This window comes from Pantherophis guttatus, chromosome 3, assembly GCF_059756535.1.
Source record: "Pantherophis guttatus breed Tessera chromosome 3, ASM5975653v1, whole genome shotgun sequence".
Taxonomy (NCBI): domain Eukaryota; kingdom Metazoa; phylum Chordata; class Lepidosauria; order Squamata; family Colubridae; genus Pantherophis; species Pantherophis guttatus.
Genome location: NC_142065.1, coordinates 73,448,465 through 73,472,372, shown reverse-complemented (window position 1 = coordinate 73,472,372; position 23,908 = coordinate 73,448,465). Strand labels below are relative to the sequence as shown.

At 38.8% G+C, this 23,908-nt stretch overlaps 2 protein-coding genes across 5 annotated transcripts; one reads left to right on the top strand and one right to left on the bottom strand.

Moving 5' to 3' along the window:
• Nucleotides 1-1,473: 1,473 nt before the first annotated feature.
• Nucleotides 1,474-12,240, bottom strand: TYW3 (tRNA-yW synthesizing protein 3 homolog). 3 transcript variants are annotated; one of them, XM_087889828.1, is made up of 6 exons: nucleotides 12,075-12,240; nucleotides 9,433-9,513; nucleotides 7,200-7,298; nucleotides 4,475-4,546; nucleotides 2,999-3,132; nucleotides 1,474-2,138 (listed from the first exon to the last, which is right to left on the bottom strand). In XM_087889828.1, exons 1-6 carry the CDS (start codon nucleotides 12,207-12,209, stop codon nucleotides 1,931-1,933), a joined length of 729 nt encoding a protein of 242 aa, XP_087745954.1. In that variant the 5' UTR covers nucleotides 12,210-12,240; the 3' UTR covers nucleotides 1,474-1,930. The 3 variants fall into 3 exon arrangements, with proteins under 3 accessions (XP_087745954.1, XP_087745953.1, XP_034292902.1); XM_087889827.1 differs by having other exon boundaries at nucleotides 11,991-12,212; XM_034437011.3 differs by lacking the exon at nucleotides 12,075-12,240 and adding an exon at nucleotides 11,478-11,790.
• Nucleotides 11,824-22,690, top strand: CRYZ (crystallin zeta). 2 transcript variants are annotated; one of them, XM_034437008.2, is made up of 9 exons: nucleotides 11,824-11,963; nucleotides 15,611-15,727; nucleotides 16,278-16,430; nucleotides 17,395-17,558; nucleotides 18,643-18,694; nucleotides 20,360-20,509; nucleotides 21,568-21,669; nucleotides 21,752-21,847; nucleotides 22,332-22,690. In XM_034437008.2, the coding sequence occupies exons 2-9, from the start codon at nucleotides 15,617-15,619 to the stop codon at nucleotides 22,494-22,496; spliced, it is 993 nt and encodes a 330-aa protein (XP_034292899.1). In that variant the 5' UTR covers nucleotides 11,824-11,963; nucleotides 15,611-15,616; the 3' UTR covers nucleotides 22,497-22,690. The 2 variants fall into 2 exon arrangements, with proteins under 2 accessions (XP_034292899.1, XP_034292900.1); XM_034437009.3 differs by having other exon boundaries at nucleotides 11,836-11,975.
• Nucleotides 22,691-23,908: the final 1,218 nt, after the last annotated feature.

Below are 23,908 nucleotides of genomic sequence, written 5' to 3'. Positions count from 1 at the left end.
CACAACACAACTATACCTCCAGTATATTGGGCTCAATTAATGTCCGGGTCCAGTATCTAGGGCAATGATGAAGAACCTTTTCAGCACCTGGGATGCCTTTTTGAATGCGCACACATAGAATCCTTAAAAAGTTCTAAGTTAGTTTTTGAATTGAATAGAATGAATGGACCCATAAGGTGATCGTCACTTTTAATCAGTGATTTGAAGTAGTAGCTGAGTTATATCTAAATACGCCATTTTATTGGTGAATACTACCTTCATTAATGTATATATATTCTTCACACTGTGTGACTGTACAGTACATCAGCCTGGAGAAAGGCAGAATTGTCTGAAACAGGGTTTTCTCTAGGACAGTGATGGCTACCCTTTTTCTCTTTGTGTGCCAAAAGTGCCCGTGTGTGCACGTGACAGTCCACGCACATGCTGGCACCCATAATGTAATGCCCCCCGCATGTGCTCATGGCACCCTCTACGCTCCCGTGCATGCGCACGCAACACCCCCCCACGTGCATGTGCGTGAGGTGTGGGATTCAAAAATTTTAGCAACCTGCACCACGTCGGAGGGGTGGGGGCATTTTCACCTTCCCAGGCTCTGGAGGCTTTCCTCGAGCCTCCAGGAGGGCAAAAATGGCCTCCCTGGGCTCTGAAGGCCCTCCGGAGGCCAGAAATGGGCCTGTCTCCAGACTTCCGGAAGGCCTGTCTTTCACCCTCCCCAGACTCTGGAGGTTTTTTCAAGCCTCCTGGAGAGCGAAAAAATGGCCTCCTCTGGGCTCCGGAGGCTGGAAATGTGACCCTGTGACCCCTATGCATGCTCACACGTCTCCCACATGCACCCCACCCCCTGCACATCCCAAAAATCAGCTGGCTGCCAGGAGGTGCGCGCACACATGCACAGTGGAGCTGAGCTGGGTGACGGCTCGTGTGCCCACAGAGGGCTCTGTGTGCCAGCTGTGGCACGCGTGCCATATGTTTGCCATCACGGCTTTAGGACGTAGGGCAAATGGCTGTTAACTAAGTGTGTGGGAGTGCAAATACAATGCACAGAGTTGGACATAACCTATTACTACTCTGATCTAGTTATTACTGTAGCTACTTGTAATTTTGGTGAAATACATCCACATCTAAACAGTGTAACTTAGAAAGATATAGTTAAGGAGCTATACATACATGAATAAGATTCTATTCATGGATAGATTAGGAAGCAATGCAATGTCTCAAAATGTTTATCAAGAAAGGCAAAGGTTAATTGTTCCTATAATTATTTATTTCAGTAGCTTAATCAATGATGTATTTGCTTCCTGCTTTTTTTCCAAACACTGAAGAGCTTTTGCTCCCAGACGTGCCTTATGGTCTCAATTATCCATACTAAATGAAATGGGAAGAGGAAAGTAATTTTAATAGCAGAAGTTTCCCTGGTTATATTCAGAACAGTAGTTAACCCTTTAAAGAATATTAAAGAATAAGAAAAGCACAAACAGCGCAAAACAGTATTTATTGTGGCCATGTCTTAGGTACAAGTTACAAGTTTGTGATATTGCACATTGTTAACATGTGTAAAAAAATAAAAATCACTTTCTCCTAAAGGTATCTACACATTTCACGTGCTACAATAGGGAAGGCACACTACGGGTCCAAAAACTGTCCATAAAAATGTTGAAGTTCACTTGTATTATATGGCAGTTAAAACCTTGCTAATAACCTAAGCAAACCGTGTAAACAACATGTTACTTTCTAGAGCAGAGTTATGCAATTATGGGTCCATACTGACTCAGGAATTCTGAGAGTTGAAGTCCACAAGCCGTAAAGGGCCATAAATTCCCACCCCTGTTCTAGATCACAATAATCTACTAAACTCTTATAAAGAGCAAAGAAAAAAACTACATTATCCAAACATAATGAATATATAGGGCTACGTCACACAATTCTATACTTAGTGAAAAATATTAGTATTGCTTTGACGATCATCTTCACTCTCTAAATTTTTATTTTGGTGTGAAGGACTTCCGCCATCCTTTTTGGTTGCTTGAGATTTTTTTCTTCCACCCGAATCCATCCCATTTCCTTTTTCTTTCTCCTCCGAGGGAGAACTCATAGAGTGATTCTTGCTTTCTAGTGCAAGCTTCAAAGAGCTGTAAAATCTAGAGACAATGATTTAAATATGTTTCAGGTTGGCAGTTCCATTAATTGGCTCGCATAAAGCAGAACCTGCAGCTCAGAAACACTAATAAAAAAATAAATTAACGCAATGCCACAGGAGAATCACCGAATTTTTCCTCAACTGATTAGTGAGAGGCTAAAATAGCATGGCATTGATATACTGTATTTATTAAATTCCTACTCTACTGCAATCATAAGACTCTGGGCATGGCACAGAATCAACTGTAAAACACCTACAGTATAATAAATAAAACCTCTAGAATACAGAAAACTAATGATCAAAAGCAACCAATATATGACCTTAAAATGGAGCAGTGCACAGGAAGAAAATTCACAGGATGACATCATCTTAATTAAAGAAGATATAGTTTAATATGAGGCTTATATGATGAATGCAAAGTAGAATTGTTTAATGGGATTGTTTATCCTGTGCTGTTGTCTTAAAAACTGGAGTCCAGCAAAGATGAAACTTTACTAAAGAGATTCGTACAATGGTTACTCATTAAACCTATCCACCCTGAATTCCTGCCAAATCACTACACATGGATCAGCATAGTAAATATGCATGTATATATATATGCACATACAAATTTTGTATTGAATATATGAACTATTTTTTATCCAACCTTTATTATTTTATATAAATAACACAACGTGGAAAAAATAGCTAATACTCCTTCCTCCTCCTATTTTCCCCATAACAACCCTGTGAGGTGGGTTCTGCTGAGAAAGTGATTGGTTCAAGATCAGCCAGTTGGCTTCATGCCTAAAGCGAGAGTTGATACAACTCACAATCTCCTGGCTTCTGGCCAACACCTTGACTAGTGCGCTCCTAACAAACCTGTTAATTCTCTTCCAATTTTCTTCCATCTTCCGATTAGCAACTTGAACCACAAAGTCAACATATTCTTCACTGACCATTAGTCTTTCCTTCTGTGTTAGTGGAACTTCTAAGCAATGAGTACTTCGGACAGCCTATAATGATGTAAAAGGAGAAACTTGCATCTTTAACCAGCTTTTATTAAATCTTATAAAAGATGTGTACATTTTTGAATTCTGTTATCAACAACTTGAAACTTATTGCTAAATGAAGGATTATGGTCTACTGAGGATGGGGGCAGACAGAAAGATTATTTTTCAGTGTTAGGAACCCTGTATTTATAGCCTTGGTTGGCAAGTATAGTTTTGCTTTCTGTTTATCGTCTGATTCTCTAGAGGTGTAATGGAAAGACAGGTCAATGGAGTCAAGGCTTAATGGTGGTTAAAAATAAGGCTGAATGGTTTCTTATATATAACACAATTTGATTTTGTTGTTTAATGTTTCCCCTTTTTTGCCTGTCTTTTTTTCTTCCTTTCTTTCCCTTTTACTTTTTTGGGTTTTTCCTTCTGTTTTTTTCCCCTAGTATATTAAAGCAACAAATATATTTTTTAAGAAGTCTGACATGGAAACAGTTCTCGGCATAGGTTAAGTTTCTTAAAGAAAACTTAATCTTGTGTGGCCTTTAACAGAAAAAGATACTTGATGTGACAAAGGAAGGTGTCTACATTTCTTTTGTAATGTACAACTCAATTTTTAGTAATTACTGTTGCTCCCCTCTGGGAGGAAGTTTCAAAGTATTTCTAGCAGGACTACCAGATTCTGTAACAGCTTTGATCCCTATGCCATCTATCTTATAAACTTGCAAGATGTGTTTTCCTCGCCAGGTACATGTACGCATCCGAACTAGACTGTGTTGTTTGTCTGCGTCGTACAATATATGTGGGTATATGCATAATTATGTATGTATGTATGTATGCATGTATGTATTTTATCATGTTTATGTAGTGTACATTGGAGGTAGTGACCCTTTGAGAGCTGTATGCAACGAATTTCATCTAAATGCATGCCCATTAGTGTACATTTAAAGTGACAATAAAGACTTATTGTCTTATTATTTTAAGTCTAAGTCTTACCAAATATTTCACATTGCTTCCATCAATCCAGCTGAAATTGTCTAGTTTGGTGATTAAGCCTTGAAAGTGGTTGAGGCTCTTGGTTGTACTCAAGGTTTAAGTTAAAAACTTTTAAGGATACCTCAACATGGCTAAGATGTGATTCAACCTACTGATTACAACATGTAAGTGTCATCTTATGTTGGATCAAGAGCAAGTCAAAGAAGAGTCCCTGTCATCTGGGAGCCAGTGATAGCCATGCATTTACTTTCCACGTAGAGATGGTGATTCACCTTGATGAGGCCTGTATGCAGTTACACCCTAGCAATTTTCTCAGGAGGAGCTGCAAATATCCCTTTGGTCAAAGTAGAAAAAAACTACATACCATCATAATTTTTCCTTTCCGGCTAACGGTTATACCAGAGTTTCTGAACCCGGCTTCTATAGCCACGGTGTGCTATAAAAATAAAACCAAACAGTTGGCATAAACAAAGTATGTAAGTGTTAAACCTATACAACAGTGAAACAAGGTGTATTTTCAAATACTGATTTTTCTCCTATTTACAGGAACATAGGTTATTTATTATACCTGAATCCAAACAGTAGATTTTGTTTTGCATTATCCCAGAGTATTACAGGTAGTCCGCATTTAGCAACCACAATTACGTCTGGTAACTTGGCTGTTAAGTGAAGCAGTCACTAAGTAAAACCAGAACTGTGCTTATGATCTTACTTCAGTTTTTTATGTATGTATGTATGTATGTATGTATGTATGTATGTATGTATGTATGTATTTATTTATTTATTTATTTTTATTATTCCAATTTATATACTACCCTTTTCCAGAAGGACTCAGGGCGGTGTACAGCCAAAAGTAAAAGTACACAAATATAAAATTTAAAAGTGATTTAAAAGCATATTAAATAATTTGGCCCAGCTATTCAAATAAAACACCCGTTTTAAAATTTTAAAAATTAAAAAAGTTAAAAAATTAGGCCAGCCCGGCTTTTTGGAATAAAAATGTTTTGAGGGCACGGCGAAAGGTGCGCAAGTCGGGAATCCTCCGTATCCCGGGGCGCAGTTCGTTCCAGAGGGCAGATGCCCCCACAGAGAAGGCTCTCCCCCTGGGGGTCGCTAGTCGACATTGTTTGACCAACGGCACCCGGAGGAGCCCCTCTCTGTGGGAGCGTACTGGCTGGTGGGAGGCTATTGGTACCAGCAGGCGGTCTTGTAAATACCCAGGCCCTAAACCATGGAGCGCTCTGAAGATGCTCCTTTGCTTTATAGACCTGCAAAAGTCATAAATGAAAGGATTGATCCCAAAGTTACTTTTTCATCACTGATATATGATGAACTGTGAGCAAGAACAAGGCAGTTACCTAAGTGAGGACTACCTGTATAGCAGAAGGAAGTATTTCAAAAAGTACATAATTGTAAAATGTCTATAATAACAGACTTGTAGCAATGTGAACCCATGTTATGAAGCAGAAAAATAGAAGCAAACATTAGGGCACAATTACAGCCAAATGTGAAGAATCATGGGGTCTTAAAATGGAATGGACAACATTGCCAATCAATAGACAAAATGTTTCTTCTTTAAAGAGCTGTGCAAAACATTTGAAGTGCAAATATTCCGACTTTAGAATAGTACCTTACTGGAAGTTTTTTCACCTCACAGCTGGCCATTCTGATTTCTATTTTCCAATCAGAGCAATCGGTTTAAGGTTGAGATACTGTCAGATTGGAATAGCTTAAATTGTTTTTGGTGAGATTGGCATGAAATGTTTTGGGGTTCAAACATTTTGATCTCTAAAAATGTTCATACATCTAATCTCTTCCTTTCTCCGAATTCTGTTTAAATTATCTACTCTACAGCATAGTAAAACTGTGAGAAGACCTAAATTTGCTGATGTGAATCAAAATAATTAAAAGCTTACAATAGTTCCTTACTGATACAAGTTCATAGGCAAAATCTAGGATTCATGAATAATTATTACATAATTTGATGATAGCCATCAAACAATGTCAGCCATATAAAACTGTACTTCTGAAATTCTCATTCTACCTCATAATCCCAACAAAACAAGCTTTCACTTACGAGCGTGACATTTATAGAAACAATAGAGATGCTGTTTCCTCCACCAGCATTTTCACAGCCCCAGTTATTTAACACACAATGCTTCAGACATAGCTAGTCCCTGAACTTATAACCATTTGTTTAGTGAGCAGTTACAAAAGCAATGACAAATGTGACTTATGACTGGTCCTCATACTTATAGCCATTGTAGCATCCTCATGGTCATGTAATCAAAATTCAGATGCTTAGCAACTGACAGTTGCAGCGTCTTGGGGTCATGTGATCATCACTTGTGACCTTTCCAGCTGGTTTCTGACAAGCGAAGTCAATGGGGAAGCCAGATTTGCTTAATGATCATGTGAGTCACTTAATAACTGTAGTGATTTACCGTATTTTTCGGAGTATAAGACACACCGGAGTATAAGACGCACCTTAGTTTTTGGGGAGGAAAATGGGGTGGGGGGATTCTGTCTACCAGGTATTCAACTGGCTAGTCCTAGCACATTAGTTTGCTTGCTGGTTTTGAGGCTGGGGCTGGTTGGGGCTGTGCTTCTAAAGCACAGCTGATTGTCGGAGGGAGCAGCGATTAGAAAAGTAGGCAAAGCACGGAAGATCGCTTCACTCGCGTTGGGGCTGAAAAACAGCTTCAAAAGCACAGTTGATCCTCGGAAAGAGCTCCAGTGACTAAAGCAGGCAAAGTGCGGAAGGGGTAAGAGAAGGCAGCAGCTGTTCCGGGTAGCCATTTTGGGCACTGCGTGGGGTTACATTTGGAGTATAAGACGCACCCAAATTTTCAGCCTCTTTTAGGAGGGAAAAAAGTGTCTCTTATACTCCGAAAAATACGGTAGGTACCAACCATGGCAAAAAGTTTGGGTGTGGCTCACCTAACAAGAACATCTTTTAACAACAGAAATTCTGGCCCCAATTGCCATTGCAAGTAGAGGATTACTTGTAATGCCTTCAAGTGTGAGAACTAGGAGGAATCAAGCATTACTTATGTAACAATAACAGTGTCTTAAGCACAATGCTTTACCAGAAGTTGTGCATCTTCCAGGTCTTGACATTGCACATGGAGAACAAATGGTTCAAATTTGAAGATGGCATCAGCTGCAGCTTTCTGCAAGGCAGTAAGCTAAGAAAGAGCAAAAGGTTAATATCAACGCTACATCTGTTAGCAATGAAATATAAGTAGCTTATATAGCATCTAAAAACACTGCACGACAGAAGCTGATTCGACGTGCTAATTAAAATACATTTCAACATGTTGTAATACTCATATGCTCTGCCTGATATATGCTCTGCTTGTTTTTATTCACTTTGGTACAACATTTTGTTGGGATTTAAGATTGTGCGCTGATGGTAAAGAGTTTTAGAAATCTTGATGCTGTATGATACAACCCCAATTCTAAGGTCTGCACACCAGTTCTCAGAAAAGCTTCTGATCAAATCTGGCCTATCCATCTATCTACAAGATCTGCAACAGGGGAAAAAATAGTGCACATTTACTACAGTGATAATGCACATTTTTAGAGAATACTTCAAAAACATTCCTGATCCCAAAAGTTTTATTATTTTCTGTGCAGATCTTATCCACATATTGACCTATTTAATCTATTTAAAACTGGTATTTGGAAGAAAATAAATACTACAAAGCATTGTTTCCCTATGAACACTTTCATTCAATAAAATTTTGTCTTCTCTTTAGTACACAATATCCTAGAATGTTAGATTGGAGGGCAGTTTGGAGATCATCTAGTCCAACCCCCTAATAAGGGCTGGAACCCACTTCTATGGCATCCCTGATAGAGCTCTCCTATTGCAGGAACTGGGTATGTCTAGTTTAATGAAAAAAAGGACTAGGGGAGACATGATAGCAGTGTTCCAATATCTCAGGGGCTGCTACAAAGAAGAGGGAGTCAAGCTATTCTCCAAAGCAACTGAGGGTAGGACAAGAAGCAATGGGTGGAAACTAATCAAGGAGAGAAGCAATTTAGAACTGAGGAGAAATTTCCTGACAGTTAGAACAATTAATCAGTGGAACAACTTGCCTCCGGAAGTTGTGAATGCTCCAACACTGGAAGTTTTTAAGAAGATGTTGGATAACCATTCGTCTGAAGTGGTGTAGGGTTGCCTGCCTAAGCAGAGGGTTGGACTAGAATACCTCTAAGGTCCCTTCCAACTCTGTTATTCTATTTCTGTTTAAATACTTCCAGTGAAGAGAGACCATTAACTCCAAAGGTAGGCATTCTCCAGGTCTTTAGTGAAGTTATTTTTTTCCCCTTAGCATTTAACCAGATTCTATTTCTCTGTAGTATAAACAATGTTCTGGAGCCATTTTGAAGAATTCTGTCTCATCTTTGTATTCAGCCCTTCAGATTTTGAAGAAAATGATCTATTATGTTGCCCCTCTATCTTGTCTTCTCCAAGCTAAACTACCTAACACCTTCTCCATTCCTTGCACATTTTTCCTCCAGGTTCCTGATCATCTTTGTTATTTTTCTCTGGATGTAGTCCAGTTCATCAGTCTTTTAAAAAATGTTTTTATTAAAAGATTTCACATACCTAACAAGTAGTACATTCAAAGAAAAAGATATAGTGAATGTGAAAGAAGGAAAAAAAAGAAGAAAGGAAAGGACAACAGAAAAAGGATTGAGGAACTGGACTCATGATATTATACTTTGTTGCTAAAGTCTAAGACTACATTTGAATTTTCTGTAGCTGTTAACTTATATTCAACTTGTAATCCACCAAGACATCCAATTCCTTTTCACATGTGCTGCTTCCCTCAAAAAAACCCTTTCTTTCAGAAGCTTGCAATTTTCTATTAATATATATATACATCTTATAACAGCTTTAAAACAAGTCTGTCCATATCTCTAGAAATCATGACCAAAGCATTTAAAATTTTGAAATAAATAAGGTGATTTGATCATCTGATATAGTCACCGTCTTGGATACCTCAGACTTAAGATAATAGTAGCCATGACATGTGATGAAAAAAGCATCCGAAAACCAGTCATGTCTATCATCGATTGAATGACTTTTACCACTCTATAAAAAAATACAATAATTCAATTTTCTATGATCAATAAAGACCAGCATCAGCCACAAACATAAGACAATGATACGGAAGAGCAGACTCCCTTCTTTACTGATTTTGTTATAAAAATTTAATTATAGAAACTTGGCAATTCTTACAATATTGTTAGTATGCAGAAATATTAATTTGACAGCTTGTGTAATAAACAAAATGCATTGACCCTTACCACATCTTTTGTACTACATAATTGGTGGGTCACCATAAGCCAAGTACAGCTTTGCTTCTGTATTTCAAAGCCAGCAATACCCTAATTAAGGGGGAAAAAAAGCACACATAATACAAATCTTTTAGGCAGAGAAACATACTCAGAACTATTTGCTGTATTCCCAGCTTTCCAACATTAAAACACTAAAATTTCCCAGCACGGTAAGAGAAGAAAAAAAGCTAAGGAGGGTAGGGGGAATAAAATGTAAACAATGAATCAGTTTCAAGCCACATTTCTGACTAGCTAGATGAAAAAGAGTAAGACGACATATTTCTGGAGATCATATCATGTTTATCTCTGATAGAACAAGTCTTGAAGGGATTGAAGCAGTGGCACTTAAAACTCTGAATAAGGTGTACAGGTAGTCCTCAACTTATGACCACAACTGAGCCCAAAATTACTGTTGTTAAGTGAAACATTTGTTAAATGAATTTTGCCCCATTTTACAACCTTATTGTCCAGTTGTTAAGTGAATCACTACAGCTGTTAAGTTAGTGGCACAACTGTTAAGTGAATGTGGCTTCCCCATTGATTTTGCTTGCAAGAAGGTTGCAAAAGGGGAATCACTTGATCCCAGGACACAGCAACCATCATAAATATGAGCCAGTTGCCAAGTGTCCGAATTTTGATCCCATGACTTTAGGAACATTTCAACGGTCATGTGTGAAAACTGGTCACAAATAATTTTTCAATGCCATTGTAACTTTGAACAGTCACTAAATAAATTGTTGTAAGTCGAGGACTACCTGTATCTTGCCATTATATTTTCAAAAGGGGAAAAAATCAGGACATACATACTTCAATACGTCAGAGGTGCAACCTGAACCACCTCCTAGTTAGTAAATAAATGTTTCAGATGCCCCCATTTCCTTTTAAGAGGGATTCTGTAGTGTTGACTCAGCCTTCCATCCTTCCAAGGTGGGTAAAACGAGGACCCAGATTGTTGGGGGCAATATGCTGACACTGTACACCGCTTAGAAAGGGCTGTAAAGTACTGTGAAGCGGTAAATAAGTCTAATTGGTATTGTTATTATCCAAACCTTCTCACTTAAGTTGGAGAAGAATTCTGGATAACTGGCCAGTTTGGTTAAGGTACCAGGCTAGAAACAGATTATACGTGAGTTCTAGTCTTAGGCACAAAGCCAGCTTGGGTGTGTGTTTGTGTGTGTGTGTGTCTTGGGCCAGTCCCTCTCTCAGCCCTAGAAAGGAGGCAATGGCAAACCACTTTCTTGCCAAGAAAATTCAGGAAACCAGACCAGACAGTCGCCCAGATGTCAATGCTAACAGACATACACACAAAGGGAATTTTTCCACATTTGGGAACATTTCAGGGGAAAGCTGCTTCTTCAATTCCAACAATCTTGAGAGAGGAATGAAGTTCTCATAGAATGGGATAGGGAGAGGGATAGGATAGGATAGAATAGAAAAGAAATGGAATAGGAATAGGAATAGAATTCTTTATTGGCCGAGTGTGATTGGACACACAAGGAATTTGTCTTTGGTGTATATGCTCTCAGTGTACGTAAGGCGAATAAAATACATTCATCAAGAATAAAAAAGATACAACACTGATAGTCAAGGTTACAAGCAACATGGTTATAGTAATAAGTGGGAAGAGATAGATACTGCCTTCCACGATGGACCCGTGTGTGTGTGTGTGTGTGTGTGTGTGTGTATGTGTATGTGTGTGTGTCTGTGCGTGTTCATTCAGCACCCAATCTATTGCAGCTCAGGGCTTCCAGACTTTGGGGGCTGCAGAGGGCAGCAACAACTTTGTAGGTGTCGTCGTACTAACCAAAGGGTCGCGCGGAGCTTTGCAAACCCAGATGGGGCAGAGCCTTATAACCCAGAGGAGGGCTGACCCTGAAAGCAGCGCTTTCACTCCCAAAGAAATTGATTTTGTCAAGGTTACAAATGGGGGATCCAGAGGAGAGGGAGCGGTTCCACCCAAACCTCAGCTCGGCTTCAGATCTGCGTGGCGCAGCCGAGGCCGAAGATGGGCTTACCGCAGCCGGGGCGGCGGCCGGGGGCTGTTCCAGCACCACCACGCGCCCCGAGCACGAGCTGGTGGTGCAGAAAGTCTCGCGGCCATTCAGGAGCCGGACGATCTCCTCGATAGGCTCGTCCACGCTGCCCTTCCGGCTCGCGTCTGCGCGCGACAGCCGCTGCTCTTTCCAGCGTTTGAAATCGGCCATCAGCAATAGCAGCAGCAGCAGCAGCGTCGTCGGTTCTTTTTTTTCCTCCCCGCCCCCAGACGGCAACAATGGCGGCCTTCATGGGACCCGTCTTTGGGAGGCGCCATCTTAGCTGTACGGCGTCTCGCTTGGGGCAAACTTATTTCTCCAAGCCCCGAACCCTCGGAAGTAAACACCCGATGACCCCTTCTGATCAGATAAAGAGCATATATTCGTTTCTTCACCCTCCCTCTGTATTTTCTTAGAAGCGAAGACCCCGCGGAGGCTTCTCGGCTTGCTCAAGGACACCAGGCGACGGTGAGTCGAGAGGTACAAAATTATAACCTCGGTTTGCGGCATGTTTCGACTGTGATTGCAGGCCTGATGTTCCCTAGATTTGTATCCCCGCTTGTCTGGCTGAGCACTTACTGCTTCCTCTTCCTGTTTCTCCCCGGGCCAATCTTTGAAATGGGTCGGGCTGAGAGATGTCTCTATGGCTGAGGGTGAAATAGAATCCGGGTGTTCCTGGTGCCATTCTAACGCTTTTAACCTACCGTTTTTCATCTTTGCAACTTTAAGAGATGTGGACTTCAACTCCCAGAATTCTGCAGCCAGCGTTGCTGGCTGTAGAATTCTGGGAGTTGAAGTCCAAGCATAAAGTTGCTAAGGATAGAAAAACACTAGTCTTAACCACTTTGACTTCTTCACCAGGCTGCCCTGAGTTGGAGGGGGAAGTCAGCAAAACACTGAAAAAAGGCAACATCAGCTTAATTTTTTTTACTGTACTCCAGAAAAGTGTCTGGAGATATCCATGAAGTCACCAGAAGCTGAAATCAAGGGTGGCTTCACTCTTCTTGTCCTTCATCATGAGGGGATGATAGGCTCCTGTTAGACAAGAGAAGGCTGGACCAGATGGCTGTTTAGTATAGCTGGGAAACCAGGGTTGTTGTTTTTTTAGTTGTTTAGATTGTTGTATCAGTTGAGATAACTGGAATTGCAGTCCTGCAAACATCAGGAGACCACCTGTCCTTGGCCAAAGGACAGTCGTTCATATTGTGTAATAGCAGTGAGTAGACATTCCAGAGCAATAAACTGCAGGGGGAAATGTTCACATCAGAACTAAGTCTTATTTTGTTCTTGGATTATAACAGGATTGAAATATAATACTGTATTTCCTTTTTTAAAATTGGATTTTCAGACCACCCAATTCCAGAAAGACTCTAGACAGCTCACAGTCTTTTAAAAAAACTCAACCTAGTTTAAAAGAAGCATGATTGCCTGAACAAAACTCCATAAATGACATTCAGGAAAATTGCAGTTTTTAATGGTAGTTGTGCACTGAGTGGTACCACAGCTAAATTCTGACTTCAAAAAAGGACTGCTAGATCTGTCAGGTGGAAAAACAGGTGCCCACTGTATGGCAGCAGAGAGATGTCAAAAACTAAATCTTTGCTGCCATCATGTGGGCATCCCGATTTCTAGTAAGTATGGATTTGGTAGCCCTAGAAAAGAGAATAGGCACAGGGATACAGTTCCTGAAATCTTATTTTGGAATAGGTTCCATTACAACAATTTTTGGACAAATGCTCATGCAGTACAGTAGACAAATAGTTTAAAAACAGTTTACTAGCGTTGAAAGCTTGCACTAGCCAATATAGGTGTGATCTCTTCTAAAACAGAAGGGATCATGCTTGCACATTCCTGTGCAATCTTTAGTGTTTGTTGATTTGACCCAAGAGTTCTGTAGTCCTGCTAACTTCGTGCAGTTCAAATAGTTCAGAAATAAAGAAGGACAGCACAGAAATTCAAAGACACTGAAGACCAATATGTTATATGCTTAGAGTTTCGAGTAATTACTGTCCTTGCAAATCATTTTCTATCCATGTTTCCTTTTCATGCCAGAAGCACGAAGATTTATGAATTATCAACAGTATATTATTTAAATTATTCATTATATTATAAAACTTTATTTTGAATAAACATTTTTATTCTTGTGCATTTATTTTACAAAAAATCTATTAAAATGTGTTGGTTGGGTCAGAAATAGCAAAAAAATGTAATTTGTTTTGATTAAATGTACTGAATAATTTTTTAATGGACAAAATGCTTTTTTTCCAAGAGTGTAATAGGCAACTCTTGATCACTCTTCTTTTATTAACCAATGATGCTAGGATGGTTAGTGGAAAAAGAAGGGACAAGCAAAGAACATGCTGACTTGATAACATCAAAACTGATACAAAGATGAACATCCAATAACTGAAAGAAGCTGTGCTTGATAGGGTAGCATAGAGAGCACTTGCCTATAAAGTTGACAAGAGTCGGCACACGACTAAATGGTTAAAACAACAATTGATCATGTGAACATATTGTTTTAAATATCTATTGGCTCTGGCCATTGATAATTGGATTCAGCTTCTCTCAGAAATACTATACATTTCTGACAACTCTACCAATATGCAGCAATATATTATTGGTCTGTCTATAAATTTTCACATAGTTTGGTTTCACAAGCAAAAGAATGGGTTTTGTTACTTGCAAAAGGATGAGCTTTTGCAGTATGCTTTTTAAATCAGACAACCCTTTCCACTTGGAATATAAAACAAAACAAACTAAAATGGCATGAGAAATGACATCACGTAGACTTAGCCAAGAAACGCTGAGATTTTTCATTTGTATAGATGAAATGATGTAACAAAATATGAGCAAGTGAATTCAATTTGCAACATTCAGTTTGTGCAAACCAGGATTTTCTACACTTGGTACTCTAAGGAGTAAATATCAATCTGCAGCCATACAATGTCAAGGAACGGTAAGGCTGCTTTAATGTGTTTTATACTCCCATGTATCTCAAATCAGTTTTTAGAGATTGAATCTAAAACACTGCAAGGCCCTATGTTACTATTTATGTGTTCATTCAAACACTGTTTGCTGTTTGCCTAAAGAGGAAGAAAGATTTCTCCCTGTAAAAGAACATTTGGATGGAATTTGAGCAGAACTCAGCATACTGTATAGTAATCATGCTATGTTATGACAAGTATTATTAGACTGCAGGTATGCCTTTGTTTTCTTTTGGACCCCAAAGGGGGAAAAAAAGGTGCCAACTATTTGTATATCAGATCAAAGACACTGATGTCCTGATTTGAATGTTTGTTGATTTTGCCTTCCCTGAGATTTTATTGGCACCAGAATCTTTGAATCTGTGTTGTATTTTGATTCTACTCTTCCAGGAGGTCAGAAGCTCAAGGAAACACATGTTGTATTCCCCTTCTGGTTATTTTCACGATTCTGTAAAGCGGGTCAGACTGTGTAGTAATCTCTTTGGGAGTTTCATGGTTCAGTAGAGACTCACTAGTCGTAATCTAGGACTCTGTTCCTTTGCAAAATCCTGTTAACTTTGCAATGCAGTAAATCATTCAGAATATGTGATGAATGATGCCAGTTCAAAGTGATATATTTGTTTATACATATTTTGCTATGTTTGATTCAAGATTTCTTCACATTGTTGTTGGAATTTTATCCTTTTAAGGATAAAAATCAGATGGGAGATATAAAATAAGTAAGAGCCTTGGTAGTACAGTGGTCTAAGGCACCCTGTTATTAAGCTGGTTATTAAGACCAGCTGCCTGCAATTACTGCAGGTTCGAATCTCGCCAAGGCTCAAGGTTGACTCAGCCTTCCATCCTTTCTAAGGTAGGTAAATTGAGGACCCAGTTGTGGGGGCAATAAGCTGACTTTGTATAAATATACAAAAGGATGAAGGCTATTGCTGAGCACATTGTAAGCCGCCCTGAGTCTCCGGAGAAGAGCGGCATATAAATCAAATTAAAAAAAAAAAAATAGAACAGGAAGAAATAGAGAACCACTGATTTAAATTTCAGGTGAAGAGTAAATGATTTGATTCTGTTTGAAGTGACAAAGGCAGCAGATATTCAGATACTGTAGTTTTTATATCTCTGCATTTTCAGGTTGTCATGACAACAGGAAGAAATTTGATGAGAGCCATAAAAGTGTTTGAATTTGGTGGGCCTGAAGTGCTCAAACTGCAGCTAGATACGTTAGTGCCAGTTCCCAAAGAAAACCAGGTAAAATAAAGAATATGCAATCTTGGCTGCTTTTGCTACCGCTGCTACTACTAATGCTACTCTTAAACACGAAGTCCTGCAAAATGAGCTTGAATAAAACTTGATACCAATAATTTCATTTCAGAAAATAAAATGGTGAAAACAATTGCAGTTGCACCTTAATTGGAACCCAGCATTTGTATTTGGATAATTGAAATTGACATCAACAATCTGAATCATATTCCTGGACTATTCCACCAACAGTTGTGGTGAATATGTATATGGATTCACAATTAGTAAGAAGGCAGCAAGGAAATAGGTTAATTAATGATTCTGGCGGGGTGGGTGGACTGTAGGAGAGAGGACATTCTCCAAGTCATCTTGTTCCATGAGTGACACATCCATGTGGATGCTGAAGGTTATGATTTAATGGTTCTGGTGAGACCCAAATCAAGCATGACTGCAAACTTTTCTCTGATCTGAGAAACCCGAGATTGTGAGGTTACATGCTTAAAAAAGTATCCCCTTTTCTTTTGAACTAGGTTGTGAGACATATTTTTTTCTCCTTCAGGTTCTCATCAAAGTTCATGCATGTGGGATTAACCCAGTAGACACCTATATTCGTTCTGGATCATATAAAAGGAAACCATCTTTACCATATACACCAGGTACAGATGTAGCTGGAGTGGTAGAAGAAGTTGGAGAACATGTGATTGATTTCAAGGTACTGGATTGCTAGTTGCTCACTTCCTTTCTCTTAATTTTTAGGCCCGGAAAATAAATTCTTATCTGGGCTTTCTGGCTTTGATACAGCTCCCATCCCTCATTGGATCCCACTTTTGTCATTTTGCTGACATGTTTATAGTAATTTAAACATTATAATAAAAAAATAATACAAATTTTAAAAATACAATAACAAAAAGAAAATAGGAAGTACAGAGAAGAAAAACAGAAAGAAAAGTAAAAAAAAAGAAAAGAAAGAAAACTACTAATATATGGAAAGGAAACGAAATACATAAAGAAATGACTTCCCCTTTCATCACAAACAATTTTATTAATGTATCACCTTCTTTTAAAATACAACAAATCTCTCCTTCCCATATCTCATCTCTTATCTGTAAACACATCCTTAAAGCCTTGTTGTTCAGTTTTGGTCAGCAAAAATCCATTAAGAGTTATCAGAGATAACAATAGGTCTGTTTTAACTTGGATCAAATAAACCGACTTTTTATTTCTTCCGTTTAACAATCTTTATCTCTAAATCTGTGTGGCAGGAAAGTCTCCAAATAGTGTCCTAAAACTTGCCCCCCCCCCATTTTTTCCCTTTATCCTTTCTTACAAAATTCTTCAAAAACATTAACAAGTGCCTAAATCCAGTATAGGAAAGTGATCCAAGTTATTCTTTTGATTTCTTTAAAGTCCCTTTTAATTTGTCCAGAGAGGAATTATGTAGAGCCGGCTCTACACTCCACTGGGTCATCAACTCAGGTTTTAGAAGAGCTCTGGTTTCAGTTCATTTCTTTCCCAGTAGTCATTTTGCTGGTACTTTATGCATTTTTGTTCACCTCATGCTTCTCTTCTAACTAACTTTTGTTCCGATTTCATTCTTTTCCTTTTTTTGTACAGACTTTGCAAACAAACCCCCAAAACCTTTGATTAATCTATCTTCATTTGTTTGCTCCTGTTAGAAAGGTGACCGGGTTTTCACCTTGGGCACTATTACTGGTGGCTATGCTGAATACACGGTTGCATCCATTGACACCATTTTCCCTTTGTCTGATAAACTGGACTTCAAGCAAGGTGCCGCCATTGGAATTCCATACTTTACTGCATTCCGAGCCCTCTTTCAAAAGTAAGATGCCACTTCCTACAACTCTTTTTAAACTCTTTTAAGTCATACTGCCCCCTCCCCTTTTCTGACTTTCCAAATGTACTCCTGTTAAGTCTTCCTGAATTCAAATTGTAAGTATTTAATGACTTGATGTGCTTTTTCCTCTATGAACCATAAAAAGAAATCTCCAGAGATTTCTGGAGGCATTCATTCAATATCATTCTGTCAGTAGTGCTACAAGCAAGCATGTCTCTGGTTGTTGGTTCATTGTATGACAAGAGTCTACACTGGCATTATGCAAGTGTAGATCAGATAAATAGATACACAGGGACACATATTTTGTAAATCTACACATTTGATACCGTGTTTCCCCAAAAACAAGCCCTCCCCAGATAATAAGCCCTCCCCTGAAAATAAACCCTCCCCTGAAAGTAAACCCTCCCCCCAAAATATTTAAACACATGCTCAGCCAGTCCCCGCCATTTCCTCGGGTTAGGGTTAGGGAGACAGAACTGGAAATCAGGTAAGACGGCAAGAGGAGCCCCGTCTTGCTCCACACACCCCAAAATAATAAGACCTCCCTGAAAATAAGGCCAAGCGCTTATTTCGGGGTTCAAAAAATATAAGACAGGGTCTTATTTTCGGGGAAACACAGTAATAGACTTCAGCATTTTCCACATGAGTGCCCTTTAAAGGGGATGGACTATATCATCTTCCATTTACAATTATGTTAGTGATGAAAAAGTTAATTTTGTGACCAGTATGTGCATTTATGACTTTGCAGGTCTATAAAGTGAAGGAAATGTCAAGTAAGATCATAAGCACATGAACAATTTTACTTAGTGACTGCTTTGCTTAATAACTGAGTTGCCAGTCCCACTTGCTGTTACTAAATGAGGAATTTCTGTATTTATTGCTACAACGGATTTTTTAGGGAATTAAAAATATCAGGAACTGATCCCAATTTAATTATCAAGAGTCCACTAAACATAAATTTTCAATGGATTATATTTTTTCCACTGCTATGTAAACATTAGATTTGGGGGCTGCATAATGTGAAACTGTCACATTGTTATGTTCAAAATATTTATTATGTTTTTTTCAGAGGTTCTGCCAAAGCAGGAGAAATAGTGCTAGTCCATGGAGCAAGTGGAGGAGTAAGTGATTCTGTTTTTATTGCTGTATGCCACCCAGAATTGCACTTTTGTGAACTGGTGGCCGTTTAAAGGAAGAAAGAAATTTGTAGTTACATATAGTATGTATTGGGGAAAATTATTTTGTTCTTCAGGGATTGATATTCCCTTTTCCAGGTAAGCAACACTACACAAAAGGCATAAGAAATATTAAATGAGGGCTCAATGGTTAAAGATTCTAAGCTTGTCAGCTAGAGAGCTGACAGCCCAGGTTCGAGACCTGAGCACTGTGCAACGTATGAGCTCCAGTTCTTGCCCCAGCTCATGCTCGCCTAGCAGTTTGAAAGCATGCAAATGTAAGTAGATACAGGTCATCCTTGAATTTCAACAGTCAGCTTAGTGACCACTCAAAGCTACAACGGCATTGAAAAAGTGACTTACGACAATTTTTCACACTTATGACCATTGCAGCATCCCCATGGTGCTTGACAATTAACTCACATTCAGATGCTTGACAACTGACTCACATTTATGACAGTTGAAGTGTCCCGGGGTTGCATGGTTTTCCTTTTGCAACCTTGTGACAAGCAAAGTCTATGAAGAAACTAGTGTTACTTAATTTAGCAACTGCAGTGATTCACTTAACAAATGTGTCAAGAAAAATCATAAAGTGAGGCAAAACTCACTTAACAAATTTTTCACTTAGCAGCATACACTTTTGGTCTCAATTGTGGTCATAAGTTAAGGACTATCTGTATATAGGTACCACTTTGGTGGGAAGATAACAGTGTTCCGTGCACCTCAAGGGAATAGCCATGCTGACCCCATGACCAGAATCTGTGGACAATGTTGGCTCCCTAGCCTAAGAAATGGAGATGAGCACTGCCCTCTAGAGTTGGACACAACTGGACAGGGAAAACTTAACCTTTCCTCCAGTGGTGAAATTTAAAATTTGTTACTACCGGTTCTGTGGGCGTGGCTTGGTGGGGAGTGGGTAATGTGACTGGATGGGCATGGCCAACTTTTTTTTTTTTTTTTTTACTTTTAAAAGCATTTTTTCTCTTCGGCCGAAGAGGTTGTAAAAAAATGCTTTTAAAAGGCTCTGACGATCCCAGCTGAGCTACGCGATCATCAGAGGCTTTTTTTTTTTTTTTTTACTTTTAAAAGCATTTTTTCGGCTGAAGACTTGTCACTAAGGACAGAAGCCACTCTTTGTCACAAACCCTGAAATTCCATCTTAAACCCTCTGGGGGTACAGATACCCCAAATTGAGAACCCTTGGCTTTGAATAATACTATAAAAGGGTAGCATAAAGTTGATACCTTGGAAATTTGAAGAGGGAATGGCTGCACTCTAGTGGTAATTGAGCGGATAGATTTTACACGCTACCTGAAAAAGTATAATCGTATATCCTGATGGTTGAGTTAATTATTCATTTGCCTGCTTTTGTTTCAGGGATGATGTTTGAACTATTGTTAAGAGAAAGAGTAGATTGTCTCATGCAGGAGGTATCTAAGGATGAGCGATGAACACGCTGTACACTATAACAACTGTAGTAATAGTTAAGGGGTTAATGCTGTGTTGTTGAAAGTCTCTTCATTCAGTATGACGATTGTCATGAAAATATTATGCTGGAAACTTTACTGCTTCTTATCACTATCTTTGCTGTTTTTCCTCTCTGTTTCTTAGGTTGGAATAGCAGCATGCCAATTAGCAAGAGCTTATGGTTTGAAGGTTTGGGGCACAGCTGGGACAGAGAAAGGAATGAACTTAGTTTTGAAAAATGGTGCTTGCAGAGTATTTAATCACAGGAAGAGTGATTACTTGGCTGAGATTAAGGTGATTTGAGAGCGCTCTCAGGTATCCTACCTGTAACCTTTCAAAGTAAGTTCCACTTTAGTTTTAGGGGAGTCCACTTCTAGGTAAGCCAGTTTAGATCGCGGTCCAACTCTGCTTTCCATGTCTTGTTGAATTATGTGGGGTTTACTTTTTAATTTATTCATTCATTTATTTTATATTCCACCTTTATTATTTATGTAAATAACTCAAGTGGCAGACATATCCAATCTGCCTTCCTTCTCCTGTTTTCCCCACAACAACCCTGTGAGGTGGGTTGGGCTGAGAGCAAGAGTGATTGGCCCCAAGTCACCCAATTCAATTATAATTACATTGAATTAAGATTAACGTTACAATTGTAAATTTAGAGGTATACATTCATTTCATTTCTCCTCTTTTGAATAAATATATAATGTTTTCTTCAGATTGTTGGTGGAAACATATTTAGATGCTAACTTTCCCTCATTCTTTGATACCTGTTCATTAATTTTTAGTTTAGGCCATTCCCTACTTTTAGTAGCCAAGGGTGGAACAGTTTTTTGGATTCTTTTTAGGCAAAAGTTAACATTGCCTAAAATAACATCGTAAAAGTTAACATCGCCTAAAATAACATCGTAAAAATAAAGATTTTGAGAGGTGAGAAACCATCATCCTCTCAGTCTTATTATTGGGTGGTAGAAGGAATGAACCAGAGGGCAAATTACCTGAGCAAAACAAGATGGAAGATGTGGATTATAATGACCATTTGTGTCTGTTTGAAGCTGGGGCTTAACATCCCCATTTGTTCATTTTCTCTAGAGTTCCTTCCTACACCCCGTTTAAAATGTGTTTAACCCTCCTTAGCAGAGGGATACCACAGATATAAATGCTATATATATATATATATATATAGCAAATGCTGTATATATATATAGATACATATACTTTATATATTTTGATTTTTAGAAGTAGTTGTAGAAAATAACAATTCCAAGAGAGGGACACTAATGGACCAAGGACTCGAAAAAGGACAGTAACAATTTAGGAGTGAACTAAATCTGCCAATCTCATGATTTTTGTAGAAAATCTCTGGTGCCCAAGGCATAGATTTGATAATAGAGATGCTAGCCAATGTCAACCTTGCAAATGACTTGCAACTGCTGTCAAAAGGAGGAAGAGTGATGGTGAGCAAGCAGTTCTACTTTTCAATTAGTGGCTTTACCATAAAGCGTTCTATTTTATAATTTTCATTTCTCTCTGTGGTAGCTTGTTGGAAGTCGTGGCCCAATTGAGATAAACCCCAGGGATGCAATGGGGAATGAATCAAGCATCACAGGAATTACTTTATTTTCTGCCTCTAAGGTAAAAACTAAAATGATGTGACATGATAATAGGTTAAGCTGACCTATTTATCTTTTTGGTTATACAATCTCAGATGATTGCCTCCATATGGAGAATTCCGGAAGTTTCTTTAACCTCCAAGTTTCTGTTCTGTTGTATCATTCATTTTGCCCAGTGTTTCCCAACCTTGGTCACTTGAGGGTATGTGGACTTCAACTCCCAGAATTCCCCAGACAGCCTAACTGAGGAATTCTGGGAGCTGAAGTCCACATATCTTCAAATGGCCAAGGAAAGGGAACACTGATTTAGCCACATAGTGTGAACATTTCCATTTGGAGGAAACTTTACATTTACTTTTGAAGGGAATGGCTAGATCTTGGTTTTTTTAAGGCTTCAGTGGGATAAAGTAGGTTAACGCTAACATTTCCAGCAGTGTCAAATCATAAAGGTCAGCATATCTGAAATGTCCTTTTTAAATGCTTTATTTTAAATGTTCTCTGTTTAGGGAGAGATGCACCAATGTGCAATGGCAATTCTCGCAGGGATTGAAGCTGGATGGCTGAAACCAGCAGTGGGTCCTGAATACCCATTGGAGAAAGCGGCAGAGGCTCATAAAGACATAATCCACAGCACAGGGGCTTTGGGGAAGATGGTGCTTCTTATATGTTAATTCATTTTGTTAAGTTCTTCTGCAGTAATCATATAAATGAGAATTGCAGTCTTTATGCAATGCATTTGAAATATACAAAAATGTGACGCGGAAGTAAAATATAACACATACAACTGGTATGAATTTGCACAACAAATTCAAATGTTTGTATCAAATTTCACATGATTAAATGATTTATCTTTGCCCTTCTGAAAGTCTTTATGGATCCTTGCAATTTGAGCCATACTGCTGAATTGTGCTTTGCTAGTCTATCTTCATGAAATTTCTGAAAACGTATTTGGGCCGATACAGAAATCTCAGTATGCGTATCTTCTGAGATTTACATATCACAGAACCCTGTTCACTCAGAAACAAACAAGCAGCAAAGATAGAGCTAATAAATTATTTGTTTTATTATGTGACAGAATGGCGTTTATTAGTTGTATCCTCTGTTAGGGTACCATAAAGCAGTAATGACAACAGAATTCCAGATCATCCAATTTCTGATTTTTAATGCAATCTGGAGAGGTATGGATTGAATACTGCCCTATAGTGCTTTACAGCCCTCTTTAAGTGGTTTACAGAGTCAGCACATTGCCCCCCAACAATCTGGGTCCTCATATTACTGATCTCGGAAGGATGGAAAGCTGAGTCAACCTTGAACTTGTCAGGATTGAATTCCTGGCAGTGGGCAGAGTTAGCTTGCAAAACTGCATTGCAACCATTGCGCCACCACAGATATAATACAAAAGTAGTAGTTTGACACTAGGGGCCAAAGCTAGTCTTAGGCTTATGTGTTATATGTATTTCTGTACAATTGTAAAGAGCTCAGAATTATACTACTTAGTATATCATAGCTATATAGCTCAAATAAGTCAACTTCAAGACATAATTTATTGAATGCCATTCTGGTATACTGAAAATTAGTAAGTAATGTATAGTGCCAAGTAATGCTTTGTGTAATTCATACTTTCTTAAATTTGGCTTAGAAATACATTTTAACTCTACAATCATTGATCTGATTCCTACCAAATGCTATCTGATATATTCCTCTGGATTGCTTGCTTCACCTGAAAGCATTACAGATATGGAATCATGTGTTAGCGCTGAAGGATAATCTTTCTCGGACTGGTGAAAACTTACAGGTTATTGATACGATCTATGATGATTTCAGTTCAAAGCATAACTGAAGGTGAGCACTTAGGTGTGAAAGCCAGGTAGTAACTATTTGTCACTGTGATGGAAGCCGCTGGCACTGGCTGAATAGAACCTAAATTTTGTAAATATTGGGTTTGTGGACCCAATGATTCCTGAAAAATACCATCTTTGACTCTGAGTGGGGTGTAGGGTCACAATTTGGGGGTTATAAAGTCACAGTTGCTGCTTGATGACAGAGTGACAGGTCTAGCTAGGAGGCCTTTGCACAGCTACAT